The 23,939-nt window shown below is 37.0% G+C and overlaps 1 protein-coding gene across 1 annotated transcript in view; it reads left to right on the top strand.

Annotated features, from left to right (window-relative positions):
* Positions 1-4,215: 4,215 nt before the first annotated feature.
* Positions 4,216-23,939, top strand: part of myo3b (myosin IIIB) — a 102,968-nt gene continuing 83,244 nt past the window's right edge. The window contains exons 1-14 of the mRNA XM_059561317.1: positions 4,216-4,280; positions 6,229-6,313; positions 7,393-7,509; positions 7,710-7,814; positions 8,435-8,518; positions 8,728-8,930; positions 9,008-9,106; positions 9,226-9,340; positions 9,438-9,564; positions 12,032-12,242; positions 13,583-13,730; positions 14,170-14,323; positions 14,510-14,598; positions 15,136-15,265. Of these exons, the coding sequence (XP_059417300.1) occupies positions 4,216-4,280; positions 6,229-6,313; positions 7,393-7,509; positions 7,710-7,814; positions 8,435-8,518; positions 8,728-8,930; positions 9,008-9,106; positions 9,226-9,340; positions 9,438-9,564; positions 12,032-12,242; positions 13,583-13,730; positions 14,170-14,323; positions 14,510-14,598; positions 15,136-15,265 (1,732 nt within the window). The remainder of the gene's footprint in view (positions 4,281-6,228; positions 6,314-7,392; positions 7,510-7,709; positions 7,815-8,434; positions 8,519-8,727; positions 8,931-9,007; positions 9,107-9,225; positions 9,341-9,437; positions 9,565-12,031; positions 12,243-13,582; positions 13,731-14,169; positions 14,324-14,509; positions 14,599-15,135; positions 15,266-23,939) is intronic.

Genomic DNA, 23,939 nt, shown 5'->3' on the forward strand with positions numbered 1-23,939 from the left:
TTTTCTGAAATGAGATCGATATGTTCATGAGGTAGAGAAAAACAAAAGGCTGACTATGAAACATCACTACTTGAAATTGTAAAAATACAGGTGAATTAAACAGAAGCATGTTTTTAATGTTGTATAATAGTCTGCCCATCTTAGACTGTCATTCTGAAGTGCTTTCAGTGACTTCTGATTCATCTCAGGGTCAGACCAAAGATCTGGCTCCCTTGACCATGACAGCGGTCATAGACTTGCTTTTATCACTGTCCTCTGTAGATGCAGAGCTGTCACGCTGGATTTATCACGTCTAAATGTGAAACATTTAGTCTAGACAGCCTAGAAATATATGAATCAGAGGCAAACAACCTGTGTGTTGAGGGCTTCCTCTTTCCAGCAGATGGCAGTGTTATCTGTGGAGGAATGAAGCTCCTTGGGTTTATTCTGAGAGGCTGGCATACAGGAACATTCGATTTAGTCTGATTGTATTACTTTAACAGAGTATAAGTCAAACGAAATGGATATTTCTGATGCTGTTATAGACACAACATTAAAAACATAATGAAAGAGTTTCTGGATTCTCCTTAAACGTTTTCATTTAAATTCCTAAAGTCCAGCAGATCTCTGAACCCAGAGGAGGGGACAGGGGGCCAAAATTCTGTCCCAGGCCTTTTGAATTTAATCGACAACCCTGCATTTAGTATTCTCACTAGCTATAAAATGAACTCAAATTGGTCTTTAGCTTTGAATAAAAATGTATATTGCTGAATTTCAAATATAAGTATATTGAGCAGTGTAAAATATTTTGTTTTGTTTTTGTGAATGTAACCATAAAATGTCATCTTTTTTTCTTTCTTCGAATTGAAAACGGCCATGAATATAAGGGGTGGTAACATTAATTGTACAAGAAAGAAGCGGGAAACTTTTTGGATCTTTTTTTTTTCATGTATGAATGAGGATTTTTCTCTTGAAGACCTTTTGTGATGGTGGTTTAAAGTATGTTGTATGACTCTTTTTTTATATGTAAGATATGTTAATCTGATGTGGATCTACTCTGATTGGGTGATTGATGCTTTTGGGTAGTTAACTCTTACTAATTAGTGTGTTGTCTTGAGTGAAGCTGTTGTTAATTTGTGAATGAGTAATCCAAAATGCAGATGTGTTTTTAAATGTCTGTTTATGATGTGTGTTGAAGCTGATGAAGGCTTTTAGGCTGAAATGCGTTGGTGTTTTTTAATTTTTTTTATTGTTGTTATTAAAGTTCTCTCCATCACAAGTGGTGCTGAATTCTTGTTCATATTTTTGTACACAGTTTGCTTCCATGCACCTTGTGAATTGGTTAAGTTGAGCTATTAAATTGTTCTGAGAAAGTGGGGGCTGGGACACTCTGTGGTTGTGAATAAACAGTCAGAGAGTTGCCAGATTGTAGCCCTTATTCCCCAGGCCACATATAATCTGCAAGCCTGATAGTGACAGAGCCTTAATGAGATTATGAGCTTGGCTGTGCTCTCTGTTTAGTCACTGATGGTAAATATCAGTGAAGTGATAACTGAGTGAGTGAACACTGATACATACAGAAACAGAGCCACACACACATAAAGCGCAGTGCATCGTGTCTGTACGCTGTCATGTCCCTGGGGCCTGATGGGTTTTAAGAGCTGTGAATAGAGCAGCTGCTTCCTCATGATCTAAAGGTCAGAAATACAATAGAGGGTCAAACCCTGATGAAGTGCATTCAATACACGCTATAATAGCCTTTATACCCCAGAGGATAGACCTGCATCACACCCTGATCTCGCATACAGGGATGGCATGGCTAGATGTTTAGTTTTATTATTTTATTTTTTATATTTATTTATATATTTTTTTGGTGTTTACTAAGTCAAGCAATCACTATTACTGTTTCTTAAACGTAGAGTTAAGGATTGGAGCAAACCTCTACCACTAAACATTTACCTTGCATGTAACTAACTAGTCATACACTGTTTGTGCTGACATCATTATGATACTTCAAATTATGCAGCTTATTTATGTGTGCTATTGCATTTGAGTTTTGGACCAGCTAGTTGATAAAATGCCCAGGGGTAGGGGGAAACATAGGAGTAATGATGCTGAAAATTAAGGTTTACATGAAATCCAAGATGGTGGCTTACATGTAGCATGTGTATGTTGGCGTCTCGCTGTTTGTCTTGTACAGCATTTTATTTTTTATTTTATTTTTTTCTATAATCTTAAGATCTGTTTTATGACTGTTTAAAACTATCATCAAAATGAAGACTTTCTCCATATTCTTTTGCCTGCTCAATTGTTTGCAACTGTGGATTTTAATGGACTGCATGCTCTCAAGCCCCGAAGGGAGAGCAGGATATGTGCCATGTTTTTGGACCATTCCGAATACCGTGACCTCCTCTGAGTTGGTGGACGGAGATACTGTTATGAGGACCTGGGTCCTCAAGATTCACCTTATTCACTGGAGGCTGCTTATTTTGAGAGGTAGGCCAAAAAGCTTGCGATGTCTGTGGGCCTATGGAAATGGAAAGCTGTCTCCTTATGCGACATCCATCTGCAGTGATCATTCGACCACTGGCACTGTGAGGAAAAGCTGGTTTGTTGTTCTTCTGCTTTTAATTTCGGGTAACATCCACCCTAATCCAGGCCCAGAGATGATGCAGCTTCAAACCCCTGATGAATTTAAATCTAGTGATGGTTTACCCTTCTTCCACCTTAACGTTCGCAGTCTGATAAATAAAATGGACTACATAAGAATATGGGCTGAGTCAACGAACTCTGACATTATGGTTCTCTCTGAGACATGGTTAAATAAATCCATTACAAATTCCATGATACATATTGAGGGATATAATGTTTTTAGATCAGATCGCACAAAGAAAGGTGGTGGAGTTGCAGTTTATGTTAAGTCAAAGTGGAACTGCACCTGTTTGTACTCTGTTAGTAAGCCACATTTCTTTGAATTGGTGGCAATCAAACTTCATTTTTCAAATGGTCATGACATCATCGTCATTGGATGCTATTGTCCACCATCAGCATCAAGTGAAGTTATCACTTCACTTACTGATCTTCTTCATAACTGGACTAACTCCGAATTGATTTTACTAGGGGATTTAAACTGGGACTGGTCATCAAAATTGTCTGATCCATTCAAGGAAATTTGTGACTCTCTTTGTTTGGAGCAATTGATAAAATCTCCAACACGGTTGAATCAAAAAGACCCAAGCAAATCTTCATTAATTGATGTCATTTTAACTAATGTTTCTCATAGATTTTCTGCTTCTGGAGTTTTCTGTAATGATATAAGTGACCATTGTGTTATAGTATGTGTGAGAAATTGTAAGACCCCAAAAAGCAAACCACGTATTATTTCAAGACGTTATTTTAAGCATTTTAACGAACAAGCTTTTTTACAAGATATTTATGATAGTGGTTTACATGTGGTTTCTTTGATACCTGATGTAGATTTAGCATGGGAGCATTTCAAATGTACTTTTTTAAGTATATGTGATAAAAATGCTCCTTTTAAAAAAATTCAGAGTAAGAGGGAGAGATAACCCCTGGTTTACGGAGTTAATTTCCTCACGTATCAAAGTCACGTGATGCGGCATGGGTTAAAGCAAAGAAAACAAAAAATCTTCAGGACTGGGTACATTACAGGACATTAAGAAATAATAGTACAAAATTGGTAAAAAAAAAAAAAAACAAAAAAAAAACAAAAAAAAAAAAAACCCGCTAAATGTGAATATTATTTAAATGCAATAAGTGGAAATTTGAATGATCCCTCCAAATTTTGGAAGTTGGAAATTTGGAAATTTCCAAATTTTTGGAAATTTTGGTCTAAAACCCTCTATGATTTTACCTGATTATTTAAAAGTAAAGGAAAAAATTATAAAAGGGAAAGAAATTATTGTTGAGGTTTTTAATAATTTTTTCATTACTGCGGGTTCAGCCCCTGACCCTAGTCATTTAACCAACGATATAATAAAAGGGAATGGTGAAGCTGAAATATATCGCTCTACTCAGCTTTTTACATTTAACCCTGTTTTAGTATCACAAGTTCATAAAGCCCTACTAAATTTAGATTGTAAAAATTCAACAGGACCTGATAATATTGAACCTTATTTTTTAAAAATTGCAGCATATTTTATAGCAGAACCTATTACTTCTATTTTTAATTTAAGTTTAACGTCAAATGTAATTCCCTTTGCATGGAAATCAGCCATGGTTCTTCCTTTGTTAAAAGGGGGTGACCCTCATGAACTGGATAACTATCGTCCTATTTCAAGGTTATCAGTTATGGCAAAAGTTTTTGAGTCTTTTGTAAATGATCAGGTTAAACAGTTTTTAACAGAAAATAATATTTTAAATGAGTTTCAATCGGGGTTTAGGTCAGCCCATAGTACTGTAACAGTGGCAACTCTTGTCACAAATGATATTATTACTTCTTTAGATAATAAAAATTACTGTGCTGCTTTATTTGTAGATCTCTCTAAAGCTTTTGATTCTGTAGATCACAAAATTCTTTTAAAAAGACTCAGTTCCTTAGGTTTTAGTAAAATGAGTATAAATTGGTTTAAAAATTATTTATCCGAAAGATCGCAGTGTGTCTCAGTTGAAAATTACATTTAAAAAAAACTAGAAATCAAGAAAGGTGTTCCTCAGGGATCCATTTTAGCACCAATTTTATTTTCAATTTATATAAATGGTTTGGGTCAAGATATAACTTCAGCTAAACTGCATTTATATGCCGATGATACAATTATTTATACGTCTGCACAGTCCATAAAAAAAGCTGTTGAGCTATTACAAGATTCTTTCCAGGTATTGCAATCTGCATTGTTAAATTTAAAATTGGTTTTAAATATTAAGAAAACTAAATATATGCTGTTTACTCCCTCTCGTAACAAACTCGTGATTCCACCCATTTTAACTTTGGAAGGGGACTGTGTAGAAAGAGTAAATACCTATAAATACCTGGGCATATGGCTTGATGAAAGGTTAGGTTTTAATATTCATATTGACAATCTTTCAAAAAAAACTCAGACCCAAATTGGGGTTTCTTTTTCGTTTAAAGAAATGTTTTCCATCTGAAGCCAAAAAGAGAATTATTCAAAGTTGTTTTCTCTCTGTGCTGGACTATGGCGATGTGATTTATATGCATGCTAATGTATCTTCACTAAAAAAATTAGATTGCATATACCATGCTGCAATACGATTTGTGACAAATGCTCCTACATGTACCCATCATTGCACTTTGTTTGATTTGGTTGGCTGGCCCTCCTTGTATCAGAGGAGAAAAATGCATATGTTGATGTTTATTGCCAAAGCTCTAATAGGTAAACTGCCTCAGTATATCTGTAGTCTCCTATCTCCTATTGTTCTGGTAGCTATAAAACTAGACCGTCTTTTAAATTACTTTTAACTGTGCCTCGATCATACACCGAGTTTGGTAAAACTGCCTTTAACTGTTATGCGCCCAGACTATGGAATGAAATGCAGAGTACTTTGAAGCTAAACATGCTGCCATCGTTAAATATTTTTAGAAACCTTTTGACGTCACATTTGAAAGAATCATGTTCCTGTTTTACTTAACATTTATATATTACATTAATCTTGAGTGCTGGACATTTTTGTGAAAGGATTTTTTGTTTTTGTTTTGATTTTCTTGTTTCTTTTGTAATATTTTATGTGTAAAATTTTGTATGCTGCCATTTTGGCCAGGACTCCCTGGTAGAAGAGATCTTTATCTCAAGGGATTATTCCTGGTAAAATATGGGTTAAATAAAAATAAAAATAAAATACATCACAGAAATAAATTACATTTCAAAATATATTCAAATAGAAATCTGTAGTTTTACATTTTTGATAATATTTCACAATATTACTGTTTTGTCTGTATTTCTGTTCAAATAATTGCAGGTTTGGTGAGCAGAAGAGACTTTCAGAAACATTATAAAATCTTTCCAACACCATACAGTCAAGACTAGAGTATCATATCACACTAGTGGGCTTTTTTTGTCTTTAGAGGCCAGTAAACACCAACCTTTCAGAATATCCTAGAAATAGCATAGCAATGTCCTGACAATCTCCAAAAACATCCTAGAATCATGGCACTGAGTTTTGCATTTCCTTAAGAAAAATAAATAAAGAAATAATTGTTGAGGAATGAATTCATTCTTTTTTTAGTATTTCATGTTTAATGAAGCAATAACATTGCTGTATTGTCTTTTCTAGGCATGAGCGGATCAATACTCGCAAAACCCTGATCATTGAGAGCTGTCCTGATGATGATCTGGTGAACCTAGAGGTTTTAGATGAGGTATTAGATGATTTGCCTAAAATCTAAACAAAGGCTTTCATTTTCTTAATCATACAGTCATATTTCGTTTTACTTTTACTTTTACTTTTTTTTTATAGATATAAACTGAACTGAAATTTACCTCATTCTTAAATGGATACTACACTCAAAATTAAAATTGTGTAATTAATCACTTACCCCCATGTCGTTTCAAACCTGTAAAAGCTTCGTTCATCTTCAGAACACAATTTAAGATTTTAAGAAAACCTGGAGGCTTGAGACTGTCCCATTGACTGCCAAGTAAATTACACTGTCAAGGTCCAGAAAATTATAAAATACATCTTCAGATTAGAATCTGCCATCAGTGTTTCAACCGCGACGTTATGAAGCAACGGAAATACTGTTTGTAAGCGAAGAAAACAAAAATAACGACTTTATTCAACAATTCCTTTGTCAACAGTCTCCTCTGTGTCTCTCCACATCACTCAAACTGCCTACACTCTTCTGTGTCAGCCGCAAGGATGTGCTGTTTTCTTTCAGATCAAAGCATAAATACAGGTAGAAACAGCGCATCCTTGTGGTGCAGCGGACACAGAAGAGAATAGGCAGTTTGAGGGATGTGGAGAGACACTGTTGGCAGATGGACTATTCTGACGATGCTTTTCATACTTTTCTGGACCTTGACAGTGTAACTTCTTGGCAGTCTATGGGAAAGTCACAAGCCTCCCGGTTTTCATCCAAAATATCTTAAATTGTGTTCCGAAGACGAACATTTACGGGTTCGGAACGACATGGGAACAAGTTATTAATGACAAAATTTTAATTTTGGTGTGGAGTATACCTTAAAAACATGTTTATGGACTTATTTTGCGAAATCAGTACATGTTATTCCAAATCATAACATAACTCCATTTTTTAAAATGTCTAAAATCGCAAAAGTTAAATAAGTTGCAAATGGCATTTCATGCTGACTTTAAAATGAAGTGAAATTCAATATACAGACCATTACTGAACTGTCTGCTCAAACTGTGTGAATTCAGTGAATCTTGTAGTATAAACAACAAAGAAACATTTCCATCTCCGGCATTTCTCTTTTTTAGGAAACAATCATTGCACATCTTCAGAGGCGATATCAGGATCTACAGATCTACACATATGTTGGTGACATCCTCATAGCACTCAACCCTTTCCAGAACCTCAACATCTACTCTCCACAGGTGAGAGGAGCAACACCAAGCTGTTCAGTAGAGAAGAATTCATGTCTAACCTTTGTTAACCATTGTTCATTAACGGTTTTGGTGGAATACATGATTCACATCACACTGTGTAACACTTGTGTGGGCCTCCGGAATCAAAGCTTCTTTGTAGGGAGTGAACTGAGATGTAGTTTTGTGTCTTAAAATGGCTCTGTTCTCAGTTCTCAAAGCTCTATCATGGGATGAAACGCTCCACTAACCCCCCGCACATCTTTGCCACTGCTGATGCAGCCTATCAGAGCATGGTCACCCTCTGCAAAGACCAGGTACTGCTTTCTGTGTCTGCACGCTCATTCATAAAACAATAGAGACTATATCTAGCATAAACACAGTTCATAGACTTAGCAGATTGTCTTTAAATATGGTTGTACATATCTACGTGGGGTTCACCAGTGGTCCCTTTTTTTAGATAGTGTTGACACTATAATTTATTTAATGTTAGTTTTTGAAGGGAGATAAATTCATATTTTATTCCGCACTGACATAAAATTAGGCAAAAAGCATAAGTAAAGACAATGTTTGTTTTTTTGTTTGTTTTTCAAATAAATGTTGTTTGAACTAATGGTAATTTCCTTAACGAAGACTATGACAAAATATTTTAGTTGACAAGCTTTTTTGCCATGACTAAAATTTGTTTTGTAGATTTGTTTGCAATCTGGCAACCATGCACAATGTTGACTAAATATGATAATAGCTAAAAAGTACATTTGACCCAGGACTAAGACTAAGATTTATTTAAAAGACTAAGACTAAATCAAAAATGGCTGATATATATATATAATTTCTTAATTGCTTATAATTTTACTGCTAGCAAAATAAATAAATAAATAAGAAGAATCATTATTATATGACAGAATTATGTTTTCAATAGTTTTTTTCTGTGTAGTGTATAATCATTAGTGGAGAAAGTGGAGCCGGTAAAACTGAGAGTGCCCACCTCATCGTCCAACATCTCACATTTCTGGGCAAGGTTGAGTACTCGCATCTTTTATACATTATACATTAATTTCATACTGTACACTGCTGTATGTGCTCTAAAGAAATGCTTCAGGAACCAGTCTTTTGCGTTTTATTTACATGATTATTTTCCCTCTAGTGGGTCATCATCCATGGTTGTAAGATTTGCAGATTAAAAATCTGGGTCACACTCTTCAAACATCTGTTGTTTTCTACTTCAAGGCTAATAATCGAACGCTCCGTGAGAAGATTCTTCAAGTGAATCCCCTGGTGGAGGCATTTGGGAATGCGTGCACGGCCATCAACGATAACTCTAGCCGCTTCGGGAAGTACCTGGAGATGAAGTTCACACCTACAGGGGCGGTGATGGGTGCTAAGATCTCTGAGTATCTTCTGGAGAAATCAAGAGTCATCAAACAGGCCATGTGAGAAACCTCTGGGCCTAGATCAGTGGCCATTTTTAACATGAATCACTTTTCACAGTTTCTATTTTCTTTTGCAGGGGCGAGAAAAACTTCCACATATTTTACTACATCTATGCTGGTCTTTACCATCAAGACAACCTCAAGAAATACAGGCTACCCAACAAAACTGCCCCCAGGTTTGTGTTTATTTGCAGTGAATCAGTGCTTATAAAGATGTGTGATTCTACTCCAGATTGTTTATCTACAGTCTCACTGACTGAGATCAGAGATTCAAGCCACTTTTCTGGTCTTTCAGATACATTGATTGTGTTAATGGTAAGGTAATGCAGGACATCATCTCCAGCAAACTCTACAAGGAGCAATTTGATGCCATTCAGGACTGTTTCCGTATCATAGGATTTACTGAAGAGGTACAGCTGAAATTCGAATATCTATATTTTTTAATCAAATGCAATTATTAAAGGGATAGTTGAGTTCACCATACATCATTTATATTTTTATATACAGGAAGTGAATTCTGTGTATAGAATTCTATCAGCCATTTTAAACACAGGAAATATTGAGTTCACATCCACCAGCTCTCAACATCAGAGCGACAAGAGTGAGGTGCCTGACTCTAAGGCCTTAGACAATGGTAAGAGCCTTAATAAAATGAGTAAATACACACAGAGCTATAAATAATATAAAATATATCAGAATCCAATAAGCACTCTACTTGAAGGCATTTTGCTGAAAACTTTAACTACAACCCAAATTCCGGAAAAGTTGGGACGTTTTTTAAATTTTAATAAAATGAAAACTAAAGGAATTTCAAATCACATGAGCCAATATTTTATTCACAATAGAACATAGATAACGTAGCAAATGTTTAAACTGAGAAATTTTACACTTTTATCCACTTAATTAGCTCATTTAAAATTTAATGCCTGCTACAGGTCTCAAAAAAGTTGGCACGGGGGCAACAAATGGCTAAAAAAGCAAGCAGTTTTGAAAAGATTCAGCTGGGAGAACATCTAGTGATTAATTTAGTTAATTGATATCAGGTCTGTAACATGATTAGCTATAAAAGCTTTGTCTTAGAGAAGCAGAGTCTCTCAGAAGTAAAGATGGGCAGAGGCTCTCCAATCTGTGAAAGACTGCGTAAAAAAATTGTGGAAAACTTTAAAAACAATGTTCCTCAACGTCAAATTGCAAAGGCTTTGCAAATCTCATCATCTACAGTGCATAACATCATCAAAAGATTCAGAGAAACTGGAGAAATCTCTGTGCGTAAGGGACAAGGCCGGAGACCTTTATTGGATGCCCGTGGTCTTCGGGCTCTCAGACGACACTGCATCACTCATCGGCATGATTGTGTCAATGACATTACTAAATGGGCCCAGGAATACTTTCAGAAACCACTGTCGGTAAACACAATCCGCCGTGCCATCAGCAGATGCCAACTAAAGCTCTATCATGCAAAAAGGAAGCCATATGTGAACATGGTCCAGAAGCGCCGTCGTGTCCTGTGGGCCAAGGCTCATTTAAAATGGACTATTTCAAAGTGGAATAGTGTTTTATGGTCAGACGAGTCCAAATTTGACATTCTTGTTGGAAATCACGGACGCCGTGTCCTCCGGGCTAAAGAGGAGGGAGACCTTCCAGCATGTTATCAGCGTTCAGTTCAAAAGCCAGCATCTCTGATGGTATGGAGGTGCATAAGTGCATACGGTATGGGCAGCTTGCATGTTTTGGAAGGCTCTGTGAATGCTGAAAGGTATATAAAGGTTTTAGAGCAACATATGCTTCCCTCCAAACAACGTCTATTTCAGGGAAGGCCTTGTTTATTTCAGGAGGACAATGCAAAACCACATACTGCAGCTATAACAACAGCATGGCTTCGTCGTAGAAGAGTCCGGGTGCTAACCTGGCCTGCCTGCAGTCCAGATCTTTCACCTATACAGAACATTTGGCGCATCATTAAACGAAAAATACGTCAAAGACGACCACGAACTCTTCAGCAGCTGGAAATCTATATAAGGCAAGAATGGGACCAAATTCCAACAGCAAAACTCCAGCAACTCATAGCCTCAATGCCCAGACGTCTTCAAACTGTTTTGAAAAGAAAAGAAGATGCTACACCATGGTAAACATGCCCCGTCCCAACTATTTTGAGACATGTAGCAGAAATCAAAATTGAAATGAGCTCATTTTGTGCATAAAATTGTAAACTTTCTCAGTTTAAACATTTGCTATGTTATCTATGTTCTATTGTGAATAAAATATTGGCTCATGTGATTTGAAAGTCTTTTAGTTTTCATTTTATTAAAATTTAAAAAACGTCCCAACTTTTCCGGAATTCGGGTTGTACATAAAGTAGGACATTTACAGAGACATTTACAGATCTCTGCTGTATAATCACTCAGTCATGTTTTATTTATTTATTCACGGACTACTTAGTTAGTTAGGATGGTAGTTGGTTAGGTAGTTAGTTTGTTGCCGCTTGTTCATGCCCAGTATAATTAACCCGAATACAGGGAATAATACACAGGTCACTTTGTTTACCAACATAGCCTTAAACCCATAACTCCATAAACCTGTAAAGTAATATTAGGAAATTATGTATGTCAAATTTTAGATTGCATATAAAACAGTAGTGAAACTGGTGGAATTTGTTTTTTAAAGGCTAATTCACACTGAACTGACAAGCACAGACCAACAATCACAACATTGCAGAGCATTACTTCTCTTAGATTGAATGGCCCAATGAACACAAATTAAACATGTTCACCTGGTGGAAAGAAGCTCTGACCAACGACAGCAGACGTCCACAGGGGTAACACACTGATCTGACAAAACATGCCTGTTGCCATTGGTCAGCGTCGGTAGTTTAGTGTGAATTAGCCTTAAAGATAAATGCATTATTGATGCTTTTGTATTAATTTTAAACCTTTCAAAAAAGTTATACCTTCCATAAATGTTAGTTTCTGGGTTTGCATCTACAGAACCCACATTTTCCTACTGAAATAAATGTGTTCGAAATAAATTGACTTATGAGGGAGTAAAGATGAGAGGTACAGATCCATTCCTGATATTCTTCTGTCTGTATCTGCTGTGTTCAGCGGCTGCTCTGCTCAGTATCGGCTCTGAGGAGCTTCAGGAAGCTCTGACCTCCCACTGTGTGGTAACTCGAGGAGAAACCATCATTCGCACCAATACCGTGGACAAGGCCACTGATGTGAGAGACGCCATGTCTAAAGCCCTGTACGGACGCCTCTTCAGCTGGATAGTGAACCGCATCAATGCACTGCTGCAGCCGGACACGAACATCTGGTACGATAAAATATTACCAGCATTATCAGAGGTGCATCATTCAGTTTAAGGTTAAAATATACCCAAGCCTACCATTTTACAAAGCAACAGTTCATTAACACAACCTGAACTTGGTTCTCAAAGAAATAGTTTACCCCAAAATGAAAATGTCATCACCCGTGTGAAAAACAAGTAATGTAGTCAAATCTTAGAAGTTTATTTTTTAGAAAACTGTCATGAAAGTACTCCAAAAATGAAAGTTTTGTCATCGTTTGCTCATTTGTCGAAAACAGAATAAGATATTTTGAAGAATGTTTGTTAATCAGATGGTTGCTGGTAGCCTTTGACATGTATTGTAGGAAAAAAAATTTAATAGTATGAAGCCAATGGCTACCAGCATTGGTTTGGTTAACAGCATGCTTCAAAATATCTTCTTTTCTGCTCAGCAGAAAGAAATTCATACAAGTTTGATGCAACTTGAGGGTGTACTAGGCTATCACGTGTGCTTACCTTTTATTTATTTATTGCTTTCTGCAAGAACCTTTCTAAAAAAAAACTATAAGTAATAATACACTATAAGTGCACATTCAATACAATTAAGCACTCTTCTTTTTTCACATGTAGGTTTGCTGGTCTCCCAGCCGGTTTTTTGTTTTTTGTTTTTCTTTTTACTTTTTTAGTTATTCTATACTTTTGGCTCATCTTTATTGATTGATTTTTAGTTAATTTAGCGGCAACTTCAAGGTAACTTCTAAGCTTTCATCCCAATCTCCGTTACGGATGCGTTTGCATGCGTGAGCATCATCTGCAGCGATGACCTCCAGTCGACAAAGATCAGAATATTAACATCCAAAGCAAAAGAATAAAAGAGCTATAAAAATAGTTTTTTTTATAAATGTTTGATACAGAGTAAAATAATATGTAGATGATTAAAAAGATTTCAGAGAGAGTGGAAAAGCCTTTCATTGATCTGAGCGTATCCTGCCACTGGCTTGTCAGAGAAACTCACATCTTCCACCTCGATGCACACCATCCAAACTCTGGCGTTTCCACTCCAATCAGCAGTGCGTTCAGCGTTATTGCCATTAATAGCCTGTTAGCGGGAGCAGAAGGTGACCCCTGGTCGCTGTCTGAAGAGTTTGGAGGAGATCGCGACTGACTGAATGTTCAGAGACGAGCGTCCGAGCTCTTCGTTAACTAAAATGATACACTCACGCAGACCTGTGCTTTTAAAGGTCTTTGTTTTTATGTTTTCTTGGTTGACAGGTTGTAAAATATTTAGTTGTTTGGGTCATTAGAGTGCTTAAGGCTTAAATGTGTTGTGACGGTCAGATAATGTTTGGCTCTCGGTGTCTTTGAAGTGCGGCTGAGAGTGGAATGAACGTGGGGATTTTGGACATCTTTGGTTTCGAAAACTTCAAGAAGAACTCATTTGAGCAGCTGTGTATCAACATCGCTAATGAACAGATCCAGTTCTACTTCAATCAACACATCTTTGCCCTGGAACAGGTGAGACTTTCTCTGAGTTTAAGCTGGAGTTGATCTTAAACCCACCACTCTTTATCCTTGAATACATCTGCATCGGTTTAAATGGCAATTTCAAAAACTGGTGAAATATGTAATGAGCTTTTCTCTTCAAGCAGAAACTCTCTAGAACTGTTGTTGTTCTGTCTATCAAGTGGTCTGCATTTTTCTTGTGACTTGTGTAGTAGATACGTTTATATTTAATGCATTTTTAATCCCCTTTAGTAGGACTTAAGTACATCTTTATATGCACTTTCATCATCATTCTGTTGTCTGTTGAACTTATACATTGTTAAATGATTTAATATTGTATCACATACATTGTTGATGCGGTCATTCAACTGTAAGGCTTCCAGGAAATGTATTAATTTACAGATGTAGTTTTGATGTGATATTAAGAGTGTGTCTGTGTGTGTTTGTTCAGATCGAGTATCAGAGCGAGGGTGTAGATGCCAGTCTGGTGCAATATGAGGACAACAGGCCCATTCTGGACATGTTTCTTCAGAAGCCCATGGGTTTGCTGTCTCTGCTGGATGAGGAGAGCCGGTTCCCACAGGCCACCGACCAAACACTTGTCGGTAATGCTTTTGAATGAGATCTTTCATGGTTACACGATGTTTCACATACATTCGTTTTAAAGAAAAACGCTAATAGCAAATTGTTTTTAATTGAATAATGGCATTGCATTTAAATATGTATTTATTCTTGAGATGAGAGGTGAGTTTGATAAGATCCTCCACTCACCTTCAGTGTTTGTTATAAAGATAAGTTTCAGGATAACCTGAGAAACAAGTACTTCTGGACGCCCAAGCGTGTGGAGCTTTGCTTCGGGATCCAGCATTATGCTGGCAAGGTAAATAAAATCTCACTTACCATTTTATTTGCAGAACCTACAGCTTTAACTTGTATATTATATTTATTGTTATTATTATTTTAAATGAGTGCTACTTAATTCACTTTTAGCAAATAATGTATAACTCAAGCGGGGTGCACTCTGTACGATTCTGGCCAGACAGATTTTGGAAATCCTAAAAGATTCCTCTTATCCTTAATTGACCGTTGCGATCAAATTTAACCTCCAACGAAATTCGGGCAGTGTCAGAGAAGTTAAAAAAAAAAAAAAAAAAGTATTTGAAATAGAAATGTTTTGTTGAATAAGATTGTCTTTCCTGTCACTTTTGATCAATTTCTTGCATCATTGCTCAATAAAATGGTTAATTTCTTAAAAATGTATAGATATTTTTAAATGTAACTGACCCCAGATTTTTAATGGAAGGTATATGTAATCAATATCTACTGCAGTAATTCATTAGCATGAAATGAAAGCCCTGTAATGTCAGTAAGTAAAGTAAAGTGTGTAATAAAATGTCTTGTGTCTGTTCTCTGTCAGGTGTTGTATAATGTCAGTGGTTTTCTGGAGAAGAACCGGGACACTCTTCCTGCAGACATTATGGTGGTTTTGAGGACGTCAGAGAACAAACTTCTTCAGCAGCTGTTTTCCAGCCCTCTGACTAAAACAGGTACCAGAAACATTGAGCTGTTCATGTCATCACACCCCTTCTGTCACGTCTCTGGCCAATCAAAACTGACTGTCAGGTCCCAGAGTTCTCTTGACAAATGTGGTGCCATGGAGCATCTAGGAGGCTGGAAAAGAAATGGAGTAATGGTGTTAAAACTGTCCCAATTGCTTGAGATGCTTCACACCCCATTTTCACCTTCCAGAGGTCACTGGGTCATGTCAGGGCCAATGGGCGAGAGCTACATTCAAATTCCTGATGGGGGATTGTAAAATGTTAAGATAGCTGGTGTAAATGTTTGTTGTTAGACATAAAGCAATCATTTAAAAGTGATGTTCACACTTGAGCCCAGACACCTGTTGTAGGAAATGATTGTCTTTGTCTGTATGTCTTTTTGCTCTGATGTTAAAGGTCAATCTCAAGGCAACCGACCTACTGAGAGACCACATTACTGAGAGAATATGCTGAAGCACATTTCCTCAGATTTAGGATACAAAATACAAATAAAAATGTTCTTAAATATGTAGGAGCTTTAAGCGTGAAATTAATTAGCATAAAATTATCTAAAAACACTAAGAATGGGTAACAGGATTGTAGATTCAGCCTAAATAAGCTAACCCTAGATTTTTATTTGTTTTAATTATTGTTTTTAATTAGCAAGAATGCATTACATTTATCAAAAGTGATAGTAAAGGCATTTATAATGTTACAAAAATACATATTTATAAAATATTCAAATATTTCAAATAAATTCTGTGCTTTTAAACTATTCATCAGTTAAGCTCAAAAATCCCTGATAAATAACCCTATAAAACATCAATTACAATAACTAAAAATAATAAAAACATATATTTTTTTAAATCACAAAAATGCCACATAATTGTAAAGTAGCACAGCTCTTTTCAACACTGAATCAGCAATGTTTCTTGAGCAGTAAATCAGAATATCAGAATGATTTCTGAAGGATCATGTGACACTGAACACTGGAGTAATGATGCTGAAAATACAGCTTTACATCACAAGAATAAAATACTAAATAAAAAATGATATATATATATATATATATATATATATATATATATAAATAGACTGTACTAATTTTCTCAATATATTTTTGTTTACTTTATTTTGATCAAATAAATGCACCCTCAATGAGCATAAGATATAAAAAAATATATAAATATAATAATAAAACACACACAAAAAAATATTACTGATTCAATTTTTTGAATGGTAGCTGTACATAGTCCACTGTCATAACAAAAATGGTGTAAACAGAGAGCATTGTGGGATATAAATGAATTCTTTCTCTAAATGCATACGCCAATTTTGTGAAAATCGTTTCTAATATTGTGTTCATTTGTTTGTTTGTTTGAGTTTTGAGTTTATGTAAATGCAGCCACCCGTTGAATGTGTGGTCTGACTTACTGATTTTACAGTGTGATTGTGTGAACATGCTGTGTGGGTCTAAAACTCTAACAAGTCAGATGAATTCAGACACTGTGGCCACATTCTCTCTCTCTCTCGCTCTCTCTCTCTCTCTTTATTTATAAATACAAATCTCTCCTCCATTATCTCTGGAGTGGCTGATCTCCAGGCAGAAGAATAGTGGAATAGAAAGGAAGGATAGAGCTGTGGATGGAAGTGTTTTCATTTCCTCTAAGCTGTCCGCTAGTCTCCCGCTATCGTTTGGAGTTTGGGATATTCCAGCGATAAGATTCTCAAATACCCCAAGGAAGAAAAGCAGCTATTTTGCCCAGTAAACTGCTTTTCCTCTGCTATCGTTCTGCCAGCCAGGTGCTTAATAATGCCAAGAGTTGCTAGACGGTCACTAGACTTAGTGAGGTCTGTGAATAGGAGCATGCTGGGTAATTATAGGATGTGTATTTTCATACGTCTCTTTAGTTAAGCCGCTCTCTTTAGTTGGCCGCTGCCTTCGGCTACCTGTTAATGAGTGTGTTTAGTCAGAACCAAATGAAAAGATTTGAAGTAATTTAATGTGTTGAGCTTATATTAAAGTGTTGGATACTATGCTAAATGGAATAGAAGAATTTTATTGGTCAATAAAGAGAGAGGGAGTGAGAGAGAGGGAGTGAGTAAATGAGTTAATTCCCTTTAGTTCCAAATCATAGGATTTTTAAAATGGTATTAAAAAAGGATATGGATGGTTTATTATTTCAGTGGATTTTGAAGTAGACATATTCATGCTTCCTTATTCTGAAAGCTAATATAAATATTAGTAATAAGCAATAAAAACATTATCATTGCTACATACAAATGTACATACATATTGTTAGCATGAACTTATTCTTATTCTTATTCTTTAATACCTCCAGAAAGTCTTCAGGAAGAGTGTCCTTTTTTTTTTTTTTGAAAGAAATTAATACTTTTCTTTAGCAATGGCACAAAAGGGAAAGTAAAGACAATTGTAAAATTACAAAATATTTTATTGCAATTAAAATGTATTTATTTTAGTGTTGGGCCGTTATTGGCGTTAACGTGCTGTGTTAACGTGAGACTCTTATCGGGCGATAAAAAATATCGCCGTTAATCTATTCTCAAAGTTGGGTTGGGAGTTGGGTCTATACTACACGAGCTATGATGACTTTCACCTTGATATTTTAGCACGGATGTATACCTAGCCGAATCTGTAGGGGGCGAGAACGAGTCTTAAACTTGTGTGTATGCATACTGTGAAATTACTACATCAAACGTGACGTGCTAACATGGATGCAGATAAGATGCCGCTGGGTTTTTTTTTAAAGATGCTTCCCAATGGAAACCTCGACAAGACTCACGCCTGTTTCACACATACTCCGTCTGCAGTGCGTATGCAGTCCATGTGCGTTACTCATACTCATTGTGCTTTCACACAAGACGCATTTGCAGTCCGCTACTCGGTACGTACAGAATCAGAAAGAGCTTTATTGCCAAGTATGCTCGCGCATACAAGGAATTTGTTTTAGTGACATAAGCTTCCAGTACACAGAGACAACAACACAGAGACAAAAAAAAAAAAAACAATTCGGCAAATAAATAAGTATAAACAATTGTGCTATAAATGATAATGGAATAGGATTGAGTGAGATGCAGGAATGTTCTAGGATGGAGGGGTAACAAATAAATAAGGATATTGCACATTTTTGCATAAGCATACGTTTAAGTGGGAAACATTTAACTGTTCATGAGGTAGATTGCCTGGGGGAAGAAACTATTCTTGTGCCTTGCTGTTCTTGTATTTGCGGCTCTGAGGCGCCGGCCAGATGGCAAAAGTTCAAAGATGGGGTGACTTGGATTTGAGGGATCCAGAGTGATTTTCTGAGTCCTTTTCCTCACTCTGGATGTATACAGTTCTTGAAGGGTGGGCAGAGGAGCACCAATAATCCTTCCAGCAGTCCGAACAGTTCTCTGTAGTCTTCTGATGTCTGATTTTGTTGCTGAACCAAACCAGACAGTTATTGAAGTACACGTGCACTGCTGCAGACACAACGCTTCTGGAACTCACTGACGGACCGCAACCGCATGAACGCTGGAATACGTTAACATGGGTGCGTAAATAAAATACGCAACGCATACGCACTGCAGACCGATTATGTGTGTAACAGGCCTAAGGTTGTTTGCACCTTGTGCAATGTGGAATTAGTTTACAGCTTCCTCAAGCACTTGGCTTGAGAAACCCGTTCTAAAAGATTTACTTTTAGTCAATATTTTATTTGGGTAGCACACATATTCTGAATGCCTTCGGCAGAATTCAAATGAGCCATTTTAATCTAGATTAATCTAGATTAATTCCAAGATTACAGTAAAATTAATCTAGATTAAAAAATTGTATCTATGCCCACCACTAATTTATTTATTTATTCAACATTATATTCAGGTTTGCCATCACATGAAATCACCAAACTAGTCTTGGTGAGTCATTTAAAAATAAATAAAATATATAAATACAAACCATACCAAAAGCAAATAAAAAAATCTTGAATGATATGTACTTTACTTTAATATAAATCTGATATATAACTAAATTAGAAACAATACATTTACATGATACTAATTTGAAGAACCTAAAATGAATCCTTAAGATTTTTTTTTTCAAACTCAATGACTCTATGCAAAAGAAAACTTTTCTTGATAAGAAAAGTGTAATCCATTAAAAAAAATATGCTACAAATAATCACTGAACCTTTATTTTTAAGACTGTAGCCATAATCCTCATTACTTAAATCACCTGATCATTTTAATCTACAGGGCAAAATACCTGGTGGGTTTAATTTGCATATATTTTCATTGTTTTGTTCTGGTCCGTTTTTTTTTTTTTTTTTTGCTGTCATCTTTAACATTCTGGCAGAACCTGATTTAATATGTTTGTCCTTGGTGGCTTAGTGAAGTTCTTCATCTTCATCAGAGTGCAGGGTGAGCTCAGACCAGTAGGAGTCAGGCTTGATGATCTCAGTCACAGAGTGGCTTTGTGTTGATACGACAGAGCATGCTGTTTTGAAGTCAGTGATGTTTGTAGCATACAGTATGTGCATGCTGTAAAATGAGACCTGTGCTGAAGAAATTATGTTTGTGAAAAAGCTGTGGAGGTCTATTTAGAGATGTTGAAAATAAAATTGAAAATAGAATTCAAATTAGAACTTTTAGCATATAATTTCAATTTAAATAACAGTTAATTTCTGTTCCTAGTTTGTTTTGTTGCACTCTGGGTTACTAATTAATCCTGAAATATCAGATTTCATAATGTTACATGGTACAAATCTAAACTCTGGATAAACTGATTTACATATTCATGAAGCACTGTGTTTAAAATGTATAGGAATGCATAAGGGAAAAAAGCATGACTGCAATTACTACTTGTTCTTCTGTGCAGATACAGTGGATATAGAAAATAATTACCTCTATTTAAAATAATCTAATTTTGTTGCTTTAAAGTCTGAAATGAAGACGGACACAGTTTTTGTGTTATCCAGCTATATATATTTAATCAGTGCAACTTATAACATCCAAGTGAAAGATAAAACACCAACATGTCAGAAACAAACAAATAATTAAATATCCAGAATCACAGAGTTGGAAAAAAGGGTCTCACCCCCTTGTTACCTTTGTTACCCCTTCTCATCTTTTGCTTTAATTACAGCCTTTAGTCTGTTGGGACAGTGTTGTTGTCTCTACAAACACTGCACATCTAGATTTATGCTCTTCTTTATTAGAACTTCTCAAGTTCAGTTAAATTTGATGGTGAGTGTTTGTGGACTGGTGTCTTCAAGTCATTCCACAGAATGTCAATGGGGTTTGATTCTGGGCTCTGACGAGGAGGCCATGCAAGGACATTCTACCTTTTTCTCCTTCAATCACTGTGTGGTCAGTTTTGCTATGTGCTTTGGGTCACTGTCATGTTGGAAAGTAAACCTTTTTCCCATTGATGACTTTCTGGCAGAGAGCAACATATTTTCCTCAAGAATTTGACAGTATTTTGCCCTATCCATTTTTCCTTCTATCCTGACAAGTGCTCAAGTCCCTGCTGCAGAGAAACACCCCATAACACCCCACACACCCCAGAAACACCACACCACCTCCATCCTTTACTTTAATGTTGTTATTTAGATGGTGAGCTGTATTGGATTTCATTTGGTTTTGAGGCCAAATAATTCAATTTTACTCTCATCTGCCTGCAGAATCAAGCTGCGTTTTGGCAAAGCTCAGTTGTGACAGCATGTAGCCTTTCTTGAGAAGTGGCTTTTTTTTGCAAACCTCCCATACAAGCCACAGTTGTGGAGAATTTGTGCCAGGTTAGAGCAATGTCCTTATCCAGGCAGGGTCTGTATTGTACCAAATACCTGTTACGACTGGGTGAAGAAGTGGCAGGAAGCAAGTGCGAGATTAATGATATAATGAAGACAATGATACAGACAGTACTTGAGACACAAACAACGCTGGGAGGAATGCACAGTCCAAGAAGGTGGTGATGAGTGACGAATCCAGAAGGCCGAGGTGAGTAGGCAGCAGGAGAGGGTGACACAGGAACTGCGGGAAAGCAAGCCGAAGGTAAGTGGTGTTGCTTGGTGGTGGGTTGCGTAGAGTGGACGGGGTTCCTGGGAGAGACGGACATCCAACGCAGAAACACACAAGAAAGCAAAGCAAAGGTCACAAACATGAAACAATGCTCTCACGAACACAAGACGCTAGACAAGCCAATATAAAGGGGTACAGATGGTGTATCAGCACCTAGAGACAACCTCTACAAGGTCAACAGAGACCATGTCAACTATATGAGCCCCAGAGACAGATCCCCTACGAACACCTCATCAACTAGACGGCCATATGGACAAGATCACAAGAATCAGAAAATCCTCTGCACAATCTGACCTGTGTTGCAGCCTGGAATTAAACCACACAATGCTGATTTTGTCTGGCTAGAGGAGAACTGGCCCCAACTAAGCCTAGTTTATCCCAAGGCTTTTTTTTTTATCTATTTCTGTCACCAATGGAGTTTTGGTTCCTTGCCACTGTTGCTTTGGCTTGCTTAGTTGGGGACACTTAATTTCTGGCAATATTGTCGGCTTGATTGCACAGAAACTATTGGAAGAGAGCTGAACTAGATGGTGACATCACTTAATCATCAATGAACTGATTTTAAACTGCTCGAATTGCAACATCAATAAACTGTCCAAACAACTGCCAACCGAGTTGCTCCAAACATTACCCATTTCTCCCCGAGGACATTGTTTCTGATCAAGTCCACAATTCACCTCTCATGTATATAGTCTGCCTTTTTCAGTTGACTAGAGGTAAACATCAGCCTCACCTCTGGCTACCATCCCCAATCCAACAACCAAACAGAATGTCTAAACCAAGAAATCACCTGTTTCCTCAGAACATACTACAATCAGAACCAATCCGACTGGAGTATATACTTGTTCTGGGTAGGGTATGCACAGAATTCATTGAGAAAACCCTCAGCTTATCAACCCTGGCTATTTTCCTGGCCAGGCAAACCCACCGAACTTGACTAGAAAGGAACGAAGCCACAAAGCTCATGTACATCTTGAAAATGCCCTGATATGCCAGAAAGAACAAGCTGATCCTCCACAGTATCAACCTGGACATTGGGTGTGGGTTTCCACTAGAGATCTTCATCTTCATCTGTCCTGCCAAAAATTCCCAGGTATGTGGGTTCCTTTTAAGAGCATAAGACAATTAACTCCTGTGTCTTACCAATTACAAATTATTGTATTTCTCCCACATTTCATGTCTCACTTCTAAAACCTGCTGGTGGTCCGAGAGGGGAGGTTGAAGAAGGCAACTCAATGGGCCCCCCACCCATCATTATGGATGGCGAGGAGGCCTACCACAAGTTCGCCCTGTGGTTCCTCCCAATCATCACCAGAGGTCTCAGGGTTTTAACACCTGTTTATGGACTCCATTTCCCACAAGCCCACATACCTGGGACCTGTTACTTTCACCCCTTGCCCATTAGCATAAATATTTATGTGGTGCACTTTAGCTTGTTCTTTGCAAAGTCTTTTTCTTGCCCTTGCTGACAATTTTGAGCATAAATCTTTTTGGTTTGTTTTTCTTATGTATGGTCCTGGACTGTTTGCTCAATATTAATTCTATGCTGCCTGCCTGTTGTTTTGCCTGGACACTGTTTAGGGGATGTTGTGCCACCTGCCCCGAACCATTGCCTGTTTACGTTTTACCTGTGTTGCCTTGGATACTGTTGTTGAAGATTAGACCCTGCCTATTTGCACACTGACGGTTCATTACAAAACTGTTTTGCCACAACATTGTTTGTTTTACACTCTAAATCATTTTGGCAATGCCATTCAGAGTAAGCACCTCTGAATCATCCAATTCTAGTGTTAGATACATTGAAAGACGCTTTTAAAAGATGCCCTAACACATTTTCATGTGTAAAACATTGCTTAGCAGTTACAATTGGACTTAACCCAAGGTTAAACCTAGTGTGAAAAGCTTATAAGCTACCTTGAAAAATTGCAGTTTATTCAGATGTTTAGGATGATTAAAGATTCAGAAAAATCTGTAACTCAGAGAATGAGGGGCATGAACTGCTCAGTGTTTTTATAAGAAATGTTATAGTAATGTTATATTAAGATTTAGCTTTGTAATCAGTTGCACAAAGTTTAGATGTCTCTTCAAACCTTTGAAACTGCAGAATAAACACTGGCTCCCATTAGAAGGCCATGCTCTAAATTCAGACCTCTGGTTTGGGTCTGGGGTCAGCCTGCAGTCCATGTGGTGTTGTCAGAGGAAATGGGTTATATTTGCATGAAAAAATTCCCCTTAAGCCAGAGCTCTTGTGTGGATTTAGGGTTTCAGGGTGTTTGGTTTGGCTTTGATTTAGAAAACTCCATGGGGCTTTTAGTGCAGGCCTGTGGCCACACTGCATGTATATGCTCTTCTGTGCAGCCTTCTAGTGGATTTGCAAAGAACATCTGTGCATTAGAACAGAACCGTATGGTATTCTGGTTACTAGAGATGGTTGCTCTCGAGGTCTCTGGAGAGGACTGATGGTGTTTTTGCTGTGTACAGAATGGATTGTTGAGCAGTTTGTACATATGGACCGAATGAGTAGAGTCAGACCGGCTGTTGACATTTGCATGTCTAAACTTAGTGAGGTCTGAAAGTGATTAGAATTTTGCTGTTGAATAAAAAA

This window comes from Carassius carassius, chromosome 11, assembly GCF_963082965.1.
Source record: "Carassius carassius chromosome 11, fCarCar2.1, whole genome shotgun sequence".
Classification (NCBI taxonomy): domain Eukaryota; kingdom Metazoa; phylum Chordata; class Actinopteri; order Cypriniformes; family Cyprinidae; genus Carassius; species Carassius carassius.